We start from the raw sequence: 23326 nt of genomic DNA, 5'->3' as shown, positions 1-23326 counted from the left end.
AGATACCCTTAGGGAGAGGCGGTCCCACAGATAACCTGGTCCTGTGCCAGGTAGGGCCTTAATAGTGATATCTAGCACCTTGTATTGCACCCAGAAACTAAGAGCCAGTGCAGCTCACACAGCAATGGTCTTACATGGGCAAACCAAGAGGCTGCATTTTGAACCAGTTGAAACTTCTGGGTAGTCTTCAAGGGCAGCCCCATGTAGCGCATGTTGCAGTAGTCCAACTGGGAAGTGACCAAGGCATGAGTGACCATGAGCAAGGCCTTCCAGTCTAGGAATGGTTGCAACTGGCGCACACAACGTATCTGTGTGAAGGCCCCCCTAGCCATGACTCCTATCTACTCCTTGAGCAGGAGCTGTGAGTCTAGGAGGACCCCCAAATGGAAGTGCTACCCCATTGAGAGTCAAAGATAACATGTCACTGGACCGGGGGGCCAAAACCCCAAAGCCATTCCATCTTGCTAGAGTTGAGCCACAGCCTGTTCCTCCTCATCCAGGCCCTCACAGCCTCCAGTCACTGGGCCAGTACCCATATGCAACTATGTGCCCAGCTGGGGGTGGAGATTCATAGCTGGGTATCATCAGCAAATTGATGATACCACACCCTGTGCCAATGGATAACCTGACCTGCGGTTTTATGTAGATGTTAAAAAGGATGTTTAGATGTTAAAAACCAGTTTTATATAGGTGTTAAAAAGACCTGAGCCCTGAGGCACCCAACATTGTAAGGGCCTAGGGCTGGATCTCTCCCCCTCACATCCCCAACACCGACTGATACCAGCCATGGAGGAAGGAGAACCACTGCAAAATGGTGCCTCCCACTCCCAATCCCTGCTGCCCAGTCCAGAAGGATACCACGGTCAAAGGTATTGAAAGCCACCAAGAGATCCAGGAGGGCCAGGACAGTTGCACCACCTCCATTCCGAGTTCTCCTCAGTCATCCTCAAGCACACTTCTGTTCTATAACCCAGCAGGAGCCCAAACTGAAGAGGATCCAAATAATTCAATTCATCCTGGATCCTCTGCAGCTGAAAGTCAACCATCCTCTCAACAACCTTCCCCAGAATGGGAAGGTTGGTAACTGGACCAAAGTTATCCAAGGATGGCCTTTTGAGAAGGGGGCACCATACCACTTCCTTCAAGGCTGGCAGAGCCACGCCCACCCGCAATCACCATTTAGACCCAACCACCTGTCACCTCCCAGGAGGTCTTGACTAACCAGGAGGGGCATGGATCCAGAACGCAGGCAGCCAAGCTCACAGCTGCAAGATGACTTCATAGTGCCCAAAATTCAATTCAAATTTTTGCCTTCAAGTCAGATTTTGACGCCTGGCGACTGCCCCCTACCATTTTCTTGGCAGAATTTTTCAGAAGTGGCTTGCCATTGCCGCCTTCTTCCTAGGGCTGAGAGAACTGCCTGGACCAAGTTCACCCAGAACTCCTTCACAATTTCACAAAAGTTTCAGCAGGGTCTCTGACTCACCTACTAATTAGCCAAGATATTTTACTTCAATGTGACATTTTGAAAAGGTGAATGCCACAGAAGCTGCACCTGATTCTATAGTAATATAGATACAGTTGCTAAATAGACTGCCTAAAGGAACAGCCAAAATGGCTTCTAATGAGCTGCATTTGGAACAGGCCATCCTGGTGGACAATAACATTGCTTAATTACAGACTGTGAGTTCATACATATCTTCATGTGGCAGTCCATAATTGTGGGTGGAATATGATCTGTACAAACAAGCAAGTACCTGGAAGGGAAGTTTTTTCTGAAAAGACCACAGAGTTCAGATCACAGTGTGGTCATTATCTGCTTCAGAATGAACTCAATGAGACAATCACAGTGCAAAGCGTATTTTGGAAGATAGGAAGCGTTCTACCATTCAACGGGAAGAAAATGAAAGTGGATTCCAAGTCACACACATCTGAATAGCTTTAGACACTGCTTGATGTTTCCAAGCAGAGATCAGCAAAGATCTCAGATTAGGGTCTTCATCTGACCATCATCAAGCCTTCAACTTTTTTTTTTTTTTTGCCCTAGAATTTTACAGACAGAAATGTTTGATCACCAACGAGGCACCATCTATCATCGTCAGGTTCTGTTATATGATATCTATTTATACAAATGAAAGTAGAAACAATAAAAAGAATTCCATTCTGTGTTCTTGATACTCTCAAACACTGAAGGAACATTAAAACAGGAAGCTATGCTGTGCTTCAGGAGAGCTCTCACTGATAATGCAACAGAAACCAGAATAAAGTATAGTGGATGTGATAGAAAACATAGCAGAAATAAACATGCTATAAGAATTGTTGGCTAGAATGTAAGCAACAGGAATAAGAATGCAATGAGGTTGAAGGAAACATTCAAATCAACCAAGCCATTTTTAGTGCAAAAGGCAAATTAGCCGTGCCATCACATGTTGCCTAAAGGAAATTAGTGAAGAACCTTTTTTTAAAAATGCCTCAGGAGATGCTCACCAATGAGCACTGCTTTGCTCATCAATGAGAAGAGCGATACTTGAAAATTTGCAAACCAAAATATGAAACTTAAGGGGAACTTCAGGATGATAAAGTCAAAAGTAGTCACATCACTGTATTATAGACTTGTGAGCATTTCTAGATTCAGACTCAACCCAGATGCCAAGATGAGGTCTCTATGGTTTTATGTTCATATTCCATCCAGAGGAAAATGTGCTGGATGGCCAAGAATAAACTGTGTGTGGGTGTGGGTGGTAGGTAGGTAGACAGACAGGCAGGCAGGCTAATCTATCTATCTATCTATCTATCTATCTATCTATCTATCTATCTATCTATCTATCTAATTTGTCCCTGCCCATCTCCTCCCATCGGGGCACTCTGGGCGGTTGATTAATTAGAAGCACTTTTCAACTTTTCCTAATACAGAGTAATATAAGTACTAATATTATTAATCAGATGTAATATAGCAGCATTAATTAATTAATTAATTAATTCATTCATTCATTCATTCATCAAATTTACATGGCTGCCCATCTCACAAAAAAGTGACTCTGAGTGGCATGCAGTAAAATATGTTCCAAATTAAAAAGAAACTGCTAAAGAAATGAGCAACAACCAATAGGGCTGCATAATAGGGCTCTCTTGGGGGAGATGGGCAGTAATTAAATTTGAATGAATGAATGAATGAATGAATGAATGAATGAATGAATGAATGAATAAAAATAATGCTCCAGATTCCATCTCCAAAGTGCTTCAGAGCATGAGATCTGCCATTAAGATGTGTGAAGCTGGTAAGCAACAGGGATTTCTGGTGGGTCTGGCCAAGGAAAGTGCCTCCCCAAATTTATATGGCTGAATTAAAGGCTGGGTTCATACAAGACGATAAATAAGGTTGGCTGGTCCGTGGTTCAGCATGGTGTGAGGACCAGTTTATTCGTCACACTATTGTATCACTCCACAATATGGTTTATTTGGGCATGCAGAAGTTCTTGGTTCTGTGAAAACAGAAACTGTTTTCTGTTAGCAGAAATTTATGGTTTAGCAGTATAGTGCAAACCCAGCCAATTAATGCTCATCAATAATTCCTCATCAAATTGGAGCAAGGTACTACACTTAAGTGTTTGCTCAGGATCAATACTCTTCAGTGTTTTTGTTAATGACTTGGATAAAGAGGTGAAGATTACCAAATCTGCAAACTGTACAAAATTGGGCAGGATAGCTATGACTGCAGAAGCAGAAAGAAAAATCAAAATGATTTTGATATGCTAGAGAAATGGAGTAAAAATAACAAAACGAAATTTAACAGAGCCAAATGCAAAGTTCGTCCTTTAGGAAAAGGAAATCAATTGCAAAGGTATGGGATGGGGGAGATCCAGCTTGGTCAGAAAGGGGCAAAAAGGTTCTTGTGAAATGTAGTCAATCACAAGCAGCATTGAGTTAGAAGCATGATGTGGCTGCAAGAAATCAAGTTCAGTTTTAAACTGCATTAAGAGAAGTACAATTTCCAAACCATTGTTAAGTAATAGCCATTTTCCTCTCCTGTTAGTCAGATTCTACCTCAAGTGCTATATCCTGTTTTTGCTACCACACTAAAAAGAATTCAGACAAACTGGAATAGATAAAAAGGGACATCAAGGGTGATCAAGGGCTTTAAAACCTGGGTAGCTTTGAGAAAGACGACTGAAGCAAGGCAGCATTTTTCAAGTGCCTGTAGGGAGTGTCTCAACTCCACTGTCCCAGCATGTAAGACCTAGAATAGCGGCTTAAGTTACATGAAGGCAGATTCGGGTTGACAATTAGGAAAGTCATGTTCTTGGCAAGAACAGTTCAATAATGGAACCAACTTCTAGGTAAATGTGAGCAGCAGGCTGGAGTCAATGGCTAATATGGCCCTTTCCAAACTCTGTAATTCCGTCTGTTGTTTTTAAGAAGGCTTCATTTGTAGGAAGGGACCAAATCAAACCCCTAATCAGCGATCTACATTTCAGATGGATGACTATCCAGCCTCTGCTGGAAGACCTGAAGTGAAGGGATATAAACCACTTCATAAGGCAGTCTGTTCCACTGGCTGACAGCTCTTTCTGTCAGGAAAATCCTCTTAATATTTAATTGGAATGGACTTCCCTGCAGTTTCAACCCATTGGTTCTGCCCTCCAGAGCATCAGAGAACATGTCCTCTTCCTCCTCTGCATGACAACCCTTTAGGCCAGGGTTTCTCAACCAGGGTTCTGTGAGAGGTCACTAGGGGTTCCCTGGGAGATCACCGTTTATTTAAAGAATTATTTCAAATTCAGGCAACTTCACATTAAGTTTCATTCTTTATTTTTAGTTTAAGAACACTGTTAATGCATCTATACAGGCCTACCCATGAAACGAATATAATAATTTTGTATCTTCTGGCCTCTATTTGAGCCTGAAGGTGCAGGGTTCCCTGAGGCCTGAAAAATATCCCAAGGGTTCCTCCAGGGTCAACAGGTTGAAAAAGACGGTTTTAGGCATCTGAAGACTAGGATCACATCTCCCCTCAGCCTTTTCTTCTTCAGGCTAAACATATGCAGTTCCTTTAACCTCACAGGACTTGATTTCCAGTCCCTTCACCATTCTGGTGGCCCCAATGGTGACTCACTCCATTTTGTCAATGTCCTTTTCAGACTGTGGGGCCCCAAACTGGACATAGTATTCAAAGTGGGACCTCACTGATGCAGAGTAGAGTAGGATGAGTACTTCTTGTGCTATTACCTGTATGTTCCTCTTAATACATCCCAAAGTAGCACTGGCCTTTCAAGCAACTGTATCACACCATTGGCTCATGTTCAACTTGTGATCTACTGGAAGACTTACATCCTTTTCACATGTACTACTGCTGAGCCAAGTCACTTCCAACCTGTGCTTTTCATTCCGCCCCCCCCAGCTGTAGGACTTCATATTTCTTCTCATTTTTGCTGTAGCTGATGCATTTTCAATTTGTAAACATTATTTATGTTATTTTAAACCTTTCTGACTGATATGGAATTGTATGCCTAGACTATAAGGTGCCATGGGAAGACTACATTTCTGAAATGTGGCTATGATGTACAGTAAATAAATAAATGTGAGCTACAGTTCTACTGCTGTCATTCAAACTGTCAAATTCAGTTATAAAATATGAAAGGCATTTGGGACCGTTAAGGCAGAAACAGAAACGCTGGCTGATGCCTCATCCTATGTTTGCTTTGAAATTATTTCTGAAATCATTTTGTATTTTCGTATGCTTATTTTTGGCTACAAAAATAAGCATACAATTCCTGTTATTCAGATTAAAGCTTTGATTGAGGATTCAAAAATCAAGCCGTCTTTTATTCTTCCAGCATTGCCTATCTGAGGGTTCTTCAGCAGATATGGAAACTGTCAAAATTGTCTGAACGGAGCAAGCAAGCTCCATCCAGATGGTATTCATTTGTAATTCATTCACAGCTCATCGATATTTGTGTCTTTTAAAAAGTTTACAGCTTACTCTTTTCCTAAAAAAACAAGACTGAAAATTAGATGTGTTCAGCTTGCAGATGGGTATCTACTGAGGGGGGAAAGGAGGGCAAATGATGTCACACGCATGATGGAATCATACAAATGCTATGACTTATATATTTGTGTCAGGTGTTGTGATGTAAGTTTATAACCACCATTCGTGTGATGGCATCATACACATCATTTTGATGCCATCAGAGTTTCTTGCAGAAGCTGCTGAGCACACAACTTGTAGGCACCTAGCACCACTCCCTTTCATAAAAGGTGAAGTGCTTTTTAGGTTGTACAGATGCAGGGCAGCTGTATATGAAGCCCTTTTTATATATCCCTAGCCACGCATGTAAATTAAATGAAATGGAAAGTATTTAAATTCCAAAACATGAGTCTGCAAGTTTCCAGAATCACTGAATTTTAACAGCTCTCCCTGTCCGGAGACAAAGCTGAGTGCTGCTGAATATAATTTTTTTTATTCACTTCTGCAATAACATTTTGCTTGCTTTTATGAAGGTGAGAGTAATGTCTGCTTCTGTAAGAGGCTTCTTGCCAATAAAAGCGTAGAGCCTAGATAAGCATGCGTATGTATCAGATGCTTCAGGCAGAAGTAGAAATATATGCCAAGGAAAATAGCGAGTTCTTCCCCTGCATCGTCCCTGAAGCTGCTCACTTCTTTCATCGGTTGTTGCTTTCAAATTCATGTCCAATTCACTACGGATGTCCAACAGGGCCTCAATCATATTTCTACTAAAAATATTGTTTATAGCTGAGTGGATTAACTGTTTTCCAGAGAAAGAGAAAAGGTGATTTTTATTGTCAAGTAATATCCAGCTAATTCAGATACAGATGCATGCAAAGTTTAGGCACCTTTAATCAAATTGTGTATTTTAATGAATCCCTAGGGGAACAGATGATGCAACCTCTACATGGAACAAAGTTAAACACTACATCCTTCTACAAATTTGACTGCATACTAACTATTTATGCTGTTTACCAATTTTTTACAGGTTCAGAATAAAAAGCTTAAGATGTTCAGGCACCTTTTCAGTCAGTTCTTTGTAACACCCCTTTAGCAGATGTAACAGCTTCCAAACATTTCTTGTGTTCAGCTAAGAAGCTTTCTCTTCCTCCTTTTGGGATTTTTTTCCCACTCTTCCTTGCAGAACCCTTCCATCTCAGAAATATTCATAGCATGCTTGAGATGTTACCACAGATTTTCAGCATTATTCAAATCTGGGGCCTGTAAAGGCAACAATCCAAATACTTCAAAATGAACAGCGAAGGACTTATAAAGGAAAGGCAGATGAAGACTTTGGAACTGCTTTCACAGGCCCCAGACATGATTATTACTGAAAATCTGCGGGGAAATCTTAAATATGCGGTATTTCTGAGCCAGAAAAGTTTTGCAAGGAAAAAGGGGAGAAATTCCAAATGCAAGAAGAGAAGCTGGCTAGCGGAACATTTAGAATCTGCTATTTCTGCCAAAGGAGGTGTTCCAAATCAGTAAATGAAAAGGTGTCCAAACTTTTGCACCTGCCACATTCACTGTTCTCTTATTTTTAACCTTTAAACACACGCACATAAATAGCAAATATGCAATCACATTTGTTAACTTTGTACCACATGGAGATTGTGTCAACTGCTGTTCACTTGATTGACTGATTATTTGCCATTAAGTCAGTGTTGACTCTTAGAGACCACAAAAGATTTTCTCCATGACAATCTATCCCTAGCCTGGTCCTTCAGCTCTCCCAATGGTGCACTCATTGCCACTGTAGCTGAGCCCATCCACCTTGCTGATGGTCATCCTCTTCTTCTCTTTCCTTCTACCTTTCCCAGCATTAGAGCCTTCTCCAGAGAGCTGGGTCTTCACATAATGTGTCCAAAGTAGGATAATCTGAGCCTGGTCATTTGTGCCTCGAGGGAGAACTCTGGGTTGATCTGTTTGATGATCCATTGGTTTGTTTTCTTGGCTGACTCTCCACTTAGGGATTCAACAAAACACACAATTTGTCCCGAAACATTTGCATGCTGCAGTACATCTTTTTTCAGGCTCCTTATTCAAGCTTATGAAAATTAAAAGATGACAATGTGGAAAATATTATCCCAAATTTTCATTTCATTTAGCAAAAATGTATGGGCATTTTAGTCATATCACTAGAGAAGGCATTGTTATCCTGGATCAGGCTAGCAAACTCAGAAGTGTAACAGTGTGTGTGTGTGCGTATGTGTTTGTGTGTGTGTATGGATTTTTTTAATTCCCCATATTTCTTAACAAACAAAAGCAAAGTAGTAATTAAAATTAAATTCAGAAAAGCAAAGAGACAGCCCAACCCTGTTGTTAAATAATTTGTTGTTAGAAAAATAAGCCTGTCTTACATTTTCCCTCTTCAAGTGCTGGGAAATTGGAAGCTTCCACTTTTGGTTTGGAAATGACCACAATTCTCTGTTATGTTCAAACACAGGTCTATTTTGACTAACCACAATTAGAAAAAGCCACAATTCCCCTTGTCTGGACATAACGGAGAAAGACAGATGGCTTACCTAAAACTGAGGTCCTTCTAATAATCATCTGCACAGAAGCATTTTCCTCCCCTCTTACACATGGCAGAGGAGGAAGGAAAACAAGCAAGCTCAAGGTGGTATAAAATTGTTTGGAAAAATGAGGCTTGCACAACTTAATTGTCTTGTTGTTTGTTATCTGACCACTATGAATCCAGTGGGAATGAAAAAGTGGGGGAAGAAATGAAGAAAAGATACAAAGTCACTGTGGGGAGGGAGCAATGTTTCAAAATAAACATGTTTTAACTTGTTTTTAATTTCAATAAAAATGATGATATGGTTTACAATTATAGGGAGAATCTTACCAAGCAAATCTATAACGCATCACCTCTGCCTGCCTCTAACCCCACTTAGATGATTCTGGAGCAACGGCAGATGTGAGATTGATGGAAATGACATTTATTAATGGGCTCCACTCTGATTTTTCACACTGAGAAGGGTTCCTCGGGTATTTCAAGTTTGAAAACCACAATAATAAGTCCAAATGCATTATTGCCATTACAATTTCTATGGTGTTGACATTTTGGTTACTCACAAGAACAAACTCTACTGGGGCGTCATCATGAAAGCGAAGCTCAGTCACATCTGCTTCAGAGGCACTAAGCCACTGCAGCGTCATCCTCAGCTGGGAATCCACCATGCATGGCCCAATATCAACATTTACGATTACCAAGGCTTTTGGGGGAGTTCTCAACTCTATGACAAGTAAATGAAAATGAAAAGTCAATTGATTAGCCAAACGTTTTAGTCAACTAATTATGTAAATCATTTTGCAAATAGAGCAATTGTCACTAATGTACAGTATGAAACACTTTTGAATAATGAGGTTAGGCATATTTGCTAATTACATCAAATTATACAAAGGGGTAAAAATGAGAATAAATTGAGAAGCTTGAAAAAGATCTTTCCAAGCTGGCAAGTGTAATTCAATTTTAAGTAAATGCAAAGTGATACGTATTGGGTAAAAAAATCCTAACTTCATAGACACAACCAACTATAACAACTAAGAAAATTGAAGATAGCAGTAAAGAACTGAACAAAGTTGTTTGATCCAGCTTTGGAAAAAAACAGGGGTTCACAAATACAACTGTCAGTGTTACAATATTTTCAAACAAATATGTATGTATGAACCTCCATTTGTGATCAAAGGTACAACTTGGTCTCTGTGTCACAAAATCACTTTAAAGAGGTCTGAACATTTCAGGTGGAAACACCATCCCAAGAATGGTTGAAAGCCTTCTTCAATCCCCCTGTGTCATGAGTAAGGATGGCGAGCAGCATTTCTTGGTTTTCTGAAGACATCTCTAAACGTATCTCCTTAATTGCTTGTTCCTCCCTCTTTCGATGGGAGTAGGAGTTTGTTAGGATTGATGTCCTAACAACCAGGAAACACACTGAGACAAGGAACTGGTCTCTAATATTTATTGCTAGTACTTAACAGGAATCCTAACAAACTGAAGAAGCGTGGGAAAACCCAGACATATAACCCCCAAGGGTTAAGGCGGTCCCAATCTGTGTCTCTTTGAATGGCTGAACAATTCCTCAGTGCTACGCATGCGTTGACAGTCTGGATGGGAGCCCCCTGCTCACCATCCTTACTCATGACACCCTGATACATTAGGAGAGCTGCATTTTCTGTCAACAGCTACAGCTAATCAACATCTTGAGCTAAGAAGACCTCAAGACCTTGTTTTATTTCAGACAAAGCACTTTCCTATAGAAGCGTTTGCAGTGCTTATCTGAAGCTTACATATTTCTGATACCATATTTAATATTTAAAGTACTATAACTACCCTTCCAGAAAGTCACCAACCAGCACCATTGGACCAGCACCAATCTAAAGATGGGAAATGTAATTTTGCAGGGTTTGGCTTGATACAATGCATCAATAAACTGGATTTTCACATCTTAAATGGAGCAGCCCCTGGAGATAGAGGGGGGAACTCAGCCTTTGCTCAGGCTCAAAAATAAACACAGTAGATCACATAGCCCTCTCTTGAGGACTTGTAAATTCTCTAAAAGGTTTATAGAGGTCAGTGTTCTAGATACAGATCATCTACCTCTGCCTTTGTCAAAATGGAACTGGTAGATACCCCTTGCCTTATGTATGCAGAGCAGTTCTACCGTTGTAATCGAAATTATTCAACCCCCACTGCAAATCAGGTTGATTGTCAAAATGTACAGACTTTCAGCTGTTTGCAATGAACAAATCAAATAAAAACAATTGAAATAGCTCAACACAATGAATGCTTCAAGTGGTGTCCCCAAAGTCAACTGAAAATGCAACTTATAATGACTTCTCCAGTCTCAAAATTATTCAACCCCTTCATGGCAAGCATCTTCAGTACTTAGTAGAGCACCCTTTTTGCTGTTATGACCTGCTGCAAATGAGATGCATTCCCAGACACCACCTTCCGGCAGCGTTCCTGAGGAATCTTAGCCCATTCCTCATGAGCAATGGCCTCCAGGTCAGTAATATTCTTGGGTTTGCGTGCCTTCTTCAAATCCCACCAGAGATTTTCTATGGAGTTCAAGTCAGGTGACTGTGATGGCCACTGTAGACTCTTCCAGGACTCCTTCTGCATCCAAGCCTTAGTGGAATTTGAGGTATGCTTGGGATCATTGTCCTGTTGGAAGGTCCAATGACGCCCAAGCTTCAGCTTCCTTACAGACGGCATGACGTTTCCTCCTAGGATTTCCTGATACTTCAATCAATCCATCTTGCCATCCACACGCTGCAGGTTTCCAGTGCATCACAGAGCACAACTATTTTTATTAAGATTGGCTATAGTAACAGAATCTTGCAAGTTTGATTGTGCTTTACTTCTTTAATTAGGGAGGTGTCTGCTTGAGTTATTTTCACATTCTTTCTGCTTGTTTTGGACTTAAGCCATGTTCTTTCCCTTCACAATGGATCTGACCTATCTCCTCCAAGGTCATCCTCCTTACTCTCCACGTATCTCCCAGCCACAATCCGGGAAGCTCAATTTCAATCTTTATATGGAGTGGAGAATTCACAAGATGTTGACATTTCCAGGAAAGAGATTCTGCTGGAGTGGCCTCCAGTTTCAGCTACTGAAGTAAATAAATGAATTAGGCAATTAAAAACTGGAACAGCCCCAAGTCTGGATTCAATTCTCTCTGAATTGATAGGAACCCATTCTGAGTGATGGGCTCCAGTGTTGGTTTCACTTTTCACTTACAACGATAATACACTCTCCAACCCTAGAGACTGGGGCACAACCACAATTATTCCTCTCTGGAAGAATAGAAAAAAAAATGATCCAGCCAATTACTGCCGACTGAGCCTGCTTAGCATAATTAGTAAGTTCTATGCTAGACACCTTGATTGGAGCTCCTGGACTGGTTGGGAACTCCTTGTGAAGGAACAGGCGGGGTTTCAGGCCGGCTGCTCTGCTTAGATCAAGGACTGATATTCTTCCATTTGGTTGAAAAATATACCCACAATCAAGTTTGAGTTTGATCTGGAAGCACTAATTCCTCTTATTTGAGAAAGTAAAGCTCCTTTGAGGAAGACAATGAGAGAATGCCCTGTTTTACACTGCTTGTGTGCCAGTCAGCCTAATGCTTAAACCCCTTTTTCTGTGATGGTTCACAAGACACAAGACAGATTTTTCTTCTATCAAAAAATATTAAACTTTGGGATTATCACTTTGCTGGAAAAATGAAGAATGGGGGAGAAAAGGATTCTAAAAGTGGTTGGGTTATCCATTATCTAGCTGTTAAACTTTCCTTATTATGTAGAAAATTAAGGGAACTGTCTTATTTTCCATCAGTTAGGAAGAGCTTTAATTGCTGGCTTTGGTGACTCTCCATTTCACCAGAAACAATTGTTCTGTAAGGAAGTGCCTACTAATGTCCATAAGATGGAGCTAGACCTTTTATATTCATTTCTGAAATTTGAATCAAGGTAACTTGAGCCCAGGCCTCCAAGCACAACCCGTCTATGGTCAATCGCAGCTGAGAATATTACATAATACATGCAGATCCTTTGCGAACAGATTACGAACGTTGTTTCCCTTTGTAACCTTCTTACACTTCACACTTCTGCCATTTTCTTTATCACAGAAATGCTGCTAAGTGAGAAAAGGTGAAAGAGATGCACAATCTACAAAAGCTATTTGTGCAAAAGCACCCCTGGGCAGACGTAACCCGTATCAATTCCAACATAATTCACATCTCCTCTTCAACCTTACCTTCAATGGACTCTTTAAGCTCTTCCTCCTTATCTTCCATGCCATCACTAGAAAAAAGAAGGGAGCACAGTTAGAATGGGTGATAGCATTAATGTGTTCTGTGATGAACAAGCAGAGATGAACATTCAAGGAAAAACAGTATGAACCGACAAAGGTTTTAAGGAATCACTGTGAAAAAGAAAGCATTGCTTCTCACACCATTTCCTACTCCATTGCTTGCAAATTTCCCGGGTAAAATAATTAAATTAAGTCCACCTTTTTTAAAAGAACTATTAAATGATTTTAAGAAGAAAATGTTGTTTCAACATTTCATTGGACATTAATGTCTACAAAACATTTCTCCTTGACAGCAGAGAGGGAGGAAAAAGATAACGTTGCTCCTCAGTAAAAATCAGAAATATTGTAGGAAGCAAGCTCTTATTCTTAGGAAGAAATAATTGGCGGGGCAAGAATAGCAAGCAGGACATGCAAAAAAGGAGATTGGATTTTTGTTCTTCTTTCGGCAAAGGCATTCACACTGTAGCACAGTCAAATGGACCCATTCTGTATGGATTGGTTAAGGAACAGCACAATTAAGTGAAAAGCATGTATATAGTGAATCACACTTCAAATGCACCAGATTGTTTTTATTGAAAAGTAATTATGTTCATGCATTAAAATATAAGGGACCATCCTGTTGTGGAGTCTTGGTTTGACCAACCTGTCTGATGTTGGAAAGGATAAATTCTCCTCATACAAATCTCCTTCTAAACCAAGACTGCTCCAGCTACTGCTGTTACCATTACTGCCAGGAAAGAAGAGAACAGGGCTGAACTAGAAAAAATAAAAGGTTAGCTCAAACCAGAACCTTCATTTACTACTGTGTTGTTTTATATGGATTATGGAGGCGCTGTACCACTTTTGGGAGGTGTCCAAGAACAATGGTCAAGAGTGACCTTCAGAAGAAGTAACAGCCAGTCCAGAGAGAACTTCTCTCCCACTGCCAAATCTGTGACAGTCTGTCTTACAGATACACCTGAGGACCCTCAGCCTAGAAGCTAGGCATCAGAGAAGGTGGAGACGGCAGATCATGCATCAAGGTAAGAGCATGAAGTGGTGTCAAAAACTGGGATGGATGCTTGTCGTGAAGGAAAAAACAGTCAAGTAGCTGAGTCTCCAGACGTACCTACTATCTGTATTTTCTCAGAGTGCCTCTAGATCTGGTCTCTCTCTGTGTCTAGAAGCATTCTAGGGGGAAGAAAAGGTGAATCTTTGGTAACATGGCACACCACTGCCCAACACACCCATCTGATCAAAAGTATGTATATGTATGTACTATATGTATGTATGATGTGTGTATGATGTGTGTGTACGATGTGAGTGTATGTGTGTATGTATGTGTGTGTGTATGTGTGTGTGTGTATATATATATATATATATATAGAGAGAGAGAGAGAGAGAGAGAGAGAGAGAGAGACAAAGGACTGCTTCTGCTTGATAAGGTGGGAACAATCAGAAACCACCAGGAAACCAGGGAGGGGAGAGTGATGTATAGGGGAAAAATAGGTACTGCAGGAGAGCATCTCCGGGAGCTACTAAAATATACTTCCACACACTTTACAGAATCCCTGACCAAATTCTTCTGCGGCCCTTTTCTAAAGAGCCTCAGCAGTGTGAAGAAAATAACACTCCTTCAGCTGAGAACAATCTGGATTTTCTAAAATTTCCTTCCATGCTAATGCTGAAGAACTCAATGGTGCTAGCTTTGGAAAAGTAATTTCAAAGATCATTGTGTTGAGAGAGAAGCTGTTTTGGGGAAAATCTAAAAGTATCCTTCTAAGTGTTCTTGTTACTTTGGGTCTTTTGAACTAGGCATTCCATGGATTGAAAATGGAATTCTGCACATTCCCACCTCTGAGTTATATCATCCTTGTAAATCATTCCATAGGATCAACGGTCTGGAACTGCTGTATTCAAACTGTGTTTCCTGGAACCCCAGGGTTCCATGAGAATCATCCAGGGATTCTGGAACTTGCTGAGATGGCTAAACTGACTTCTTTGATCAGAGAAAAGACAATATCTACATTTATTGCTGACTGGAAACCCCTTTCGGACTTTTTGCGTGAAACAGAAAAAAATGAACTGATGATTTATGGTTTTGATGATCAGACAGAATAGATTATAGAAAAAAGAGAGTGTTGTTGTAATCATAGAGCAAGAGGTAAGTTTATAATTGTACTTATAACTGCTGTAAAGAAGATCAGAAGCCACTTCTTTGCATCTTTTTTCCTTTCTTTTCTACTTTCCTTTTCCTTTTCTTCGACCTTTCTTGCAATTTTAGCTCTTCCTTTGATTTCTTTTTTATTCTTTTCTTTTTCTTACTCTTTACTAGTTTGTATTAATTTTTATCCTTTTTCTTAAAACCTTTAATAAAATTATCATCCAGGGATTCTACATGACAGTTTCTGTTTATACTGTATTACTGCAACTTTAACTGTAACATTTTGTTCAAATAAAATGTATTACATGAACCCATTTATTAATGGGTTTTGCTTTGATTTTTCACACTGAGAAGGGTTCCTTGGGTATCTCAAGTCTAAAGACCCCTGGTCTAGAACTTAAATGATTTTTTAATATTACTACAAAAGCAGTATTCTCTTTAAACAAAGAGCTAGACTTTTTAAGAAAGAAAAAAATCAAATATATATTTAAAAGTACCTAATTGTGATCTAACAGTGGTATAGGGCCTAGGGTCTGGTTAGTTGAGGTACCCTCTGTCTTCTGTACTTTGGTCTATCCTATAAACTTAGGCAGAGTTGACATGCCTCGGGTCCCATCAATCATCATGTCATGGGATCCAGGAAGTGGACCTTCTTTGCACCACCTGCCCTCTGGAATAATGTGGCTCCAGACATTTGTATGGCCCCCCATCATGATCCAACTCAAATTTGCTGTTAAAATGTGACTCTTTCCCCAGGCCTTTGGCCAGAGTGGTAGATGGATCACCTGTGGGATGTATGGTCTGCTAGAATCAGTGTTCTCTTTTCAGATGTTGGTTCCTTATTATTTTTATGCTGTATGCTGCCCAGAGTCAGGATGGAGTTGGGCAGCTTATAAATGTAATAAATAAGTATCAGTTAGAAGACATTAAAAACTGGAATTCAAAACATCAGAATTACAGACTCCATTTACAAAATAAGAAGACGTAGTGCTAGCTGATGAGGTTGTTGCTGCTTCTAATATTTTAAAGACTTAATGATGAAAGCAGTTCATAATTAAATAATATAATTTCCTGCACAGCTGAAGATTAAAAAAACAGATGTCTTCTACTGAGAGAATGGCACACTCTGGGTCATTAAAGAAAAGTGTGTTATTCTCTTATCTGCCAAACATAGCTGAATTTAAAGTCAGCCATTTTTTAAAATAACGAAGTCTGAAAGAGAGGACACATTTTTTGCTGAGTTTTTGAAACTGCTGTCAGCTGCCCGGAATCACTTGTTTGACATGGGTGGCCATATAAATTGAATGAATAAATGAGTAAATAAAATAAACAGTATAAGAGAGAAGCTGGATGTATCAATCCCTCCCCCAGCCATAAACAACAGAGTAAAGTGTCTGAAAGTGCAAGCAAGGCAAATGGCTTTCCAAGAATTGCACAATTAGCCCAAAACACTTGAGGCAGTCCCCAACTTTTGATTCCCAGTAGCCCTCCCCTCTCTCCAGGACAAAACTAATTTGAATCCAGGATAGGCTGGACTTGCCATCCAAAAGAAAACAATCAAATAGTAGCTCTCTTCAATTTACTTCTTTGAATATACCCAATAAATGTACGGCTTTGACCCAGGGACAGCTTCCCATGTGCAGTTCCAAAAATCATGACCCTAAGATAAAGTTGTAATGAAATAGTTTAAACTTAAATCATCAGATGAAAAGCAGGGTCTCTTATCCATTATTATTCTGAGTAACCACTAGAAAGCTATGTTCCCTCCCTCCCTCCCTTCCCAAATGTTTCTCAGCATGACTAGCAGCACACTAAACATCATATTTTTTAAAAAATCACTACAAAGTGACTATAAAAAATCATTTTTAAAAATCGGCTATAATCAGTACTATACTACTATACTAGAGTAGCATCATCTTTTCCATTGCAATCAGATGCCAAACCATACAGTATAAGAGAAAAGAGATATGCTGACACTAACTCAGCCGCTCCTTCATCTGTCCACAGTGTGAACAGACAACAACCTCTAAACTAACAAACTAGTATGAACAACAGCTCCAACAGGACTGCAAGTTAGAATCAAACTGATTTGTAATCTGGTTTGGACAGTTTGCAGAAACCAGTTTTGGGATCAAATCTGTCGCTTAAGATAAACACCCTGAGTAAAGGACCAAGAACAATCATGTTACTGTATATAGTCGTGGATAAGCCCATCCATGGATAAAGCAAGTCTCTAATTTTTAACCAAAATACCATAAAAAATGTCCACCCATGGATAAGCTGTTAAAAAGGAGTTAAAATTGCTGGAAGAAACATGAACAATCTCAGATAGGCAGATGATACCACTTTGATGGCTGAAAGCGAAGAGGAACTGAGGAGCCTTATGATGAAGGTGAAAGAAGAAAGTGCAAAAGCTGGCTTGCAGCTAAACCCCAAAAAACCAAGATTATGGCAACCAGCTTGATTGATAATTGGCAAATAGAGGGAGAAAATGTAGAAGCAGTGAAAGACTTTGTATTCCTAGGTGCAAAGATTACTGTGGATGCTGACTGCAGTCAGGAAATCAGAAGACGCTTAATCCTTGGGAGAAGAGAAACGACAAATCTCAATAAAATAGTCAAGAGCAGAGACATCACACTGACAACAAAGATCCACACAGTTAAAGCAATGGTGTTCCCCGTAGTAATATATGGCTGCGAGAGCTGGACCATCAGGAAGGCTGAGAGAAGGAAGATCGATGCTTTGGAACTGTGGGGTTGGAGGAAAATTCTGAGAGTGCCTTGGACTGCAAGAAGATCAAACCAGTCCATCCTCCAGGAAATCAAGCCAGACTGCTCACTTGAGGGAATGGTATTAAAGGCCAAACTGAAATACGTTGGCCACATAATGAGAAGACAGGACACCCTGGAGAAGATGCTGATGCTAGGGAGAGTGGAGGGCAAAAGGAAGAGGGGCCGACCGAGAGCAAGATGGATGGATGATATTCTAGAGGGGACGGACCCGTCCCTGAGGGAGCTGGAGGTATTGACGACCGACAGGAAGCTCTGGCGTGGGCTGGTCCATGAAGTCACAAAGAGTCGGAAGCAACTGAATGAATAAACAACAAAAATGGATAAGCCGACCCTCAAAATTTTTGTATGTTTTAATTTTCACAAGTAGCTTATCCATGGGTGGCACATTTTTCATGGTATTTTGGTCAGACTCAGCTTATCTGCAGATGGGTTTATCTGCGAGCATATACAGAATATATTTTTAAAAACTATTACCGTATATGCTTACGGATAAGACAAACCCAACTTTTTGGGTGTATTTTGGCACCTAAAATTCTCAGCTTCTCTACGAGTATATACAGTACTTTATCAACCTGGTAAAGAATATGCAATTTCCCTTTTTTTTAAAAGGTCATTAGTCTTCTGGACAGTGGACAAAAGAACATTCATTTTTTGGATACAAACTGAATAGCTTCGACAGCATTAAGCTCAACAATAAAGTTAATTCTATTTTGTAATAAAGGCTTTGCATTTACGGAGCAATGCGACAGCAGGGCTGAGCCCACAGGATCCAACACTCTAGCACTACACACCCTGGCCCTGCCTTTTGTCTTGGTGTACAGCTGAAGAGTTATTACTGCCACCACCTCACCAGCATCACCCCACTAACTCTGGTGTGCACGACAGAAAGTTCCCAGTCCCAGTCCCACTTTCTGGCAGTCTGGAACCAAGAAAGGGAGGACAAAAACGAAATAAATTCTGTAGAGCTACTTGTTGACCCTGAAGCGTTGAGGTATATTCTAGGGTCATCAGCTCCATCTTCCCTCTTTTCTTCTTGGGAGATAGACCAATCTTACAAGAAATAAACAAAATAAAACTTTATTAAAGAAAGAGCAAGAAAGAACATAAAAACCCATTTGTGGCTTTATATAATCACAAGAAACATATTCAGTGGCAAAGGAGATAAAAATACAGCTTACTTCAAATCTCTGACTTAGAAGGATCTCCCACAGAAAAACATAAAGGGAAATACAAAGTTCAGACAGACTGCAAGGTGATGCTCATTGATCTATTGATTCTGTTAACGATTGCCTAGGATAACATGATGTCTGAAGCTGAACCCCCCCTTTCGCTTCCATATACTTTTTCCAGCTTTTTGTAAATTGCAACCTTTTTTTCAAAGGTTCAAAAATGCTGTTCCTTAGCCTTGGTACTCTTGTTTCTTCATTCTGAGAACAACAAACTTCTTATTTCCCCATTCTGAGAACTGCCTCGAGTTTTCCAAAGGGAAAAAAAAAATCGTGGGGAATCTCTCCTTCTGCAATATGCTAAATGTCAAAAGTCTGAGGCAAGCACTACTAGCAATACCCAAACTAATGTTTTTCTTACGGAACGTACTGAAAAGCTTAAACAAAGCAGAAAAGCCATGCGGCCGATAAACAATGCATTGAGTCCAGTGGTTAGATACTTCATGCCGATAAATTTTCCACACAAACCCAGATCATATTTATTTGAAAACTCGTACCTTGCCTATCTCGAACGGTAGAGCAATAAAATAGTAAAACCATGTATAAAATGTATGACCAACTTTATTTAAAACAGCAATCATGGAACAGAACAATGATCACAACATGTCCAGAAAACAGTATGAACTGATGGAAAATAGAAGGTGGAATTTATCAGTGCAGCTCTCTTACCGAAGCTAAATAATGCCTCAAGGCATACCTTCCTGAATTACATTACATAAAAAGACACAATATAAATGCATTAAAGCATGTCAGGTGTTTTTTTTTTAAAGAATGCATGAATATGCAATGAACAAGGTCCAAACCAACAGCATCCAAATGCAGGAAAAAGAAATATTCATTTGTTTGTTTCTTAATGCTTTGATGATACTGAGGAAATAGGTTAGACCTATGTATATAGTTCATGGAAGATCAAAGGCTAGAAGAGAGCAGTATCTGCAACAGTGGATAAGCCTACTTCATTTGGGTAGCTGCATCTGTGCAGCTCTTAAGTTGCTATAAAATAAGGATTCTATGCAAAATGCCTAGTGCAGTTGCTTCTCCCATGCAGGATGGCTGTTCTTTCTGAACTGTGTATCAAAGTTTTCCCTTCTCATAACTTCCTGATATATGGAACAGTCTCATAACCTTGTGAGTTGCTACTGTCTGCTCAACACAGACTGTAGTTTACAAAATTTAAGCTGCAAAACCCCTGGAACCTAAGTATCATATAGATCAGCTATACGGTCCATAGCTGTTCCCTCTATAACACAAATAGATAATTAAGTAAAGCCAATAGTAGTAAAACAATAGCCACCGAAGAAAATTAAAACACTATTTAATCAACAATGCTTAAAGCCTTCGACCTGAGGATCTGAGTTCTCCTTAGCATCAATCTTGCTAGGCATTTTTACTGAAATCGCTCAGGTTGCCCCTGGCTTTCAGGGACAGCTTAACCCCTCAATTGTCCCACAAACACATTAGCATATTGCAAAGCCATGTAAATGTTCCGTCTACCTTCAAAACTAAAAAAATGCCCCAGCTTTTGAAGTAGTTGTGATTTGCAAAGTCAAACTGAAAACTTTAGGGCAAAGTACGCTGTGTCATTGTAACTGGCTAGACACGTCTTATGCTTGTGCACAATATTAGCATATACAAACACTGTACTGTTGCTAAAGAACTATTTTCCAGAAACAGTATGTAGCAATAGAAATGGCATGACAGAGGTTACTGGGGAATGCCGTCAACACAGGATTTGAACATTAAGTCCGTGTAATTTTTTTTTTTTTAATCGTATGGCATAGCAGTTGGGTATTCATGCTGCTTTTTCTTGCTGGGAAATCCTGGTGAGGCAATGAGACCTTCCCACTCATTCTCAGCACTGGAGATATGGGTTGGTTTCTTGTAACAGATCTGCATTAACCTGTTGCTACACATGCACCTGAATTATACAGATAATCAACTATTTACAGTGCTTTAAGTATGATACAATCACTTTCCATCCAAATAATTTGGAAGAAAACTTGACACCCAGTTGTAGACAATGGTTTTAATTCATTATATACAGAACTCAAAATATTGGGCTTAATTAACAAATGCCCTACAAAAAGCAACTTGATCCTCATTCCCATGCTAAGCCAACAAAGGCAGAAACTGATTAAAAACTTGCTTTTATATATAATAAGAGATAAATGCCTTATCTCACAATTAAATCATTTGACATTTAAAAAACACAGGTTTCTCAAGCTACAGTTAAAGTCAACAGTGAACCTTAACAATGCAACTGACTTGATGGCTCATAATCAGTCAATATTAGAAATACGTTTTAGTTACCTATCGCTGAGGTGGAGAAAGCTGCTGTTCTCATCTGGATGTTCATCATCAAAACTCAGGTTGGACCAGCTGCCAGTGCTGTCATCTCCCGTGCTGAGACTCATCTGCTGGCTGACGACAGACTCGGCAGAATTCAGCCCCTCTATTTCCATGGCGCTGAATAAATTTTAAAAGGGTAGAATCACTACTTGTAATGGCACTCCATGTAGCTTCTTCTTACCTTCCCTAGCTGTTGACCACCTATGGAATATATTCCAGTGGCATCTTCAAATTCCAAGGACTGTTTCAGAAAGAGGAAACAAGCATCATGACATCAACTCCACCCCTTACTTACGTGCGTGAGACGTCAAAACACATGTACAAAAGGGATGAATTGTGGTGCTTATTCCTTAGTCATTCGCCCTCCCTTGCTGTTAGCCCTTCCAGGTAAACGAGACAGGAAACATGGCCAGATGAGCTAATTCTATTTTATTGAAGGCTACATTAACAGAATCTTGCAAGTCTGAAAGCACACAATTCTCCCACCGTCTCCTTTACAGCCCGGTAACTTAGGGAAGGTCCCTCCTGAGCCTCTGGCTCTTCCCACTATGCAGCTGAGGGCTAAGGTCCCTCTTATCTGACCATTCCCTGGGCAGCATCTCTTTGCCTAGTCTCCCAAGGTCATTCCCACATACCATTACACTTGCCCACTGCATGGAAAATGTCTGAACCTAGAGTGTAATAAGATTTGTTTCTTTTTTCCCTTTTCTTCAAGGATCCTTCACAAACATTGTTCTATAATCTACTTCAACAGTGGTGTTTGCTCTTTTGGGGGGGGGGTTGGTTCCACAACAGCAGTTCTCCTCTAAACCCTTTTCTACAAATTACTAAGGACTGCCTTAAATTGATTATTTTCAACTGCTCATCCACAAGCTACTGATAGGTTCTCAGAATATAATGCCATAGAAGCCACATCTGAGGATGTGGGCAGGGTTTTGTTATTTTCCACTAAATAACTAAAGGTAGCTTATATAAGGATTATAAGGAAAAACTTCTAGGAAGAGTAAATTCAAACAACGGTGGTAGTTCTGTTGATTAGGTTTTCTCTTCTTAAAACACGTTCCTCACCTAAGATTGCTTTGCTCAAAATCATTCATGCAATTTAAAGCCCTCTTACTCATTCTCAGCAGGCTCAGGGACCAACCATCATTTTCTACCACACAGCAATGCAATCTCATTCCAAAATGGGACTCCAGCTATATAGACTACAACCCAGTACTGGGTTTAGTAAAGAGCTACATTATATATTCTCAGATTAAAAATTTAAGTCCCTTATTTTCTAAACTCTAAGAGACCCTTCTGAATAAATAGCTTCAGAAAGAGCAGTAAAACATTTATGCAGAGTACATTTGAGAACTGTTGATTTCACTGTGCACTCTGTGTTATAAAAACCAATTTTGGCATCTAAAAACCTCTAAGGTTTAATTAACATCTGAAGAAAAAGCCTGCATTAAAAAGAAGGGGGGGGGGAATCTGCAAATTACAACCCAAATGGGTTTTTTTTAATCTGCTTTTTTTTTTTTTGCATACTTCTAAGACTACAATCCCAAACCACACAAGGAATAAATGCTAATTAATTCAACACGATTAAAGCCTGAGACATCACGGGTAGGATCACACACTGAACATTTGCTTGGCAAAAAAGTTTTTGCCAGCTGTAATGCATGCAAGTCTGAGCTAGTCAGACATGATGCTCAGCCCCAAACCCCTAAAAGACTGGCTAACCCCAAATAGATCTTCTTTGTATTTATGTAGATTACACATTTTGTATCCTTTGACCAATATATTATTAATTCCTCCTCTGGAATGACCACAAACGAGGTTTGTTCTATCAATGGCTGGAGGGAACCACATGCTTCTCCCCCAATCCTCCTATAGATCGTACTGTTTCTATAGGATTTTTGGCAGCAACTGCTGTGCGGTACCACACTGCTATCCAGTCTCTTCCAGTTGTGCCACATTAGCTCTCGACAACACTTTTTCTGAAGCATGTGA

The 23326-nt window shown here is 40.0% G+C and overlaps 1 protein-coding gene across 1 annotated transcript in view; it reads right to left on the bottom strand.

The window, feature by feature from the left end:
- The window catches only part of AKAP11 (A-kinase anchoring protein 11), a 44862-nt gene that overhangs the window by 4753 nt on the left and 16783 nt on the right, over nt 1–23326 (bottom strand). The window contains exons 8-11 of the mRNA XM_063304565.1: nt 21293–21448; nt 13465–13548; nt 12765–12811; nt 9083–9243 (exon numbers count right to left, since the gene is read on the bottom strand). Of these exons, the coding sequence (XP_063160635.1) occupies nt 9083–9243; nt 12765–12811; nt 13465–13548; nt 21293–21448 (448 nt within the window). The remainder of the gene's footprint in view (nt 1–9082; nt 9244–12764; nt 12812–13464; nt 13549–21292; nt 21449–23326) is intronic.

This window comes from Candoia aspera, chromosome 5 (assembly GCF_035149785.1).
Source record: "Candoia aspera isolate rCanAsp1 chromosome 5, rCanAsp1.hap2, whole genome shotgun sequence".
NCBI classification, from domain to species: domain Eukaryota; kingdom Metazoa; phylum Chordata; class Lepidosauria; order Squamata; family Boidae; genus Candoia; species Candoia aspera.
The sequence above is the reverse complement of the archived record's forward strand: the minus strand, read 5'-3'. Positions and strand labels throughout refer to the sequence as shown.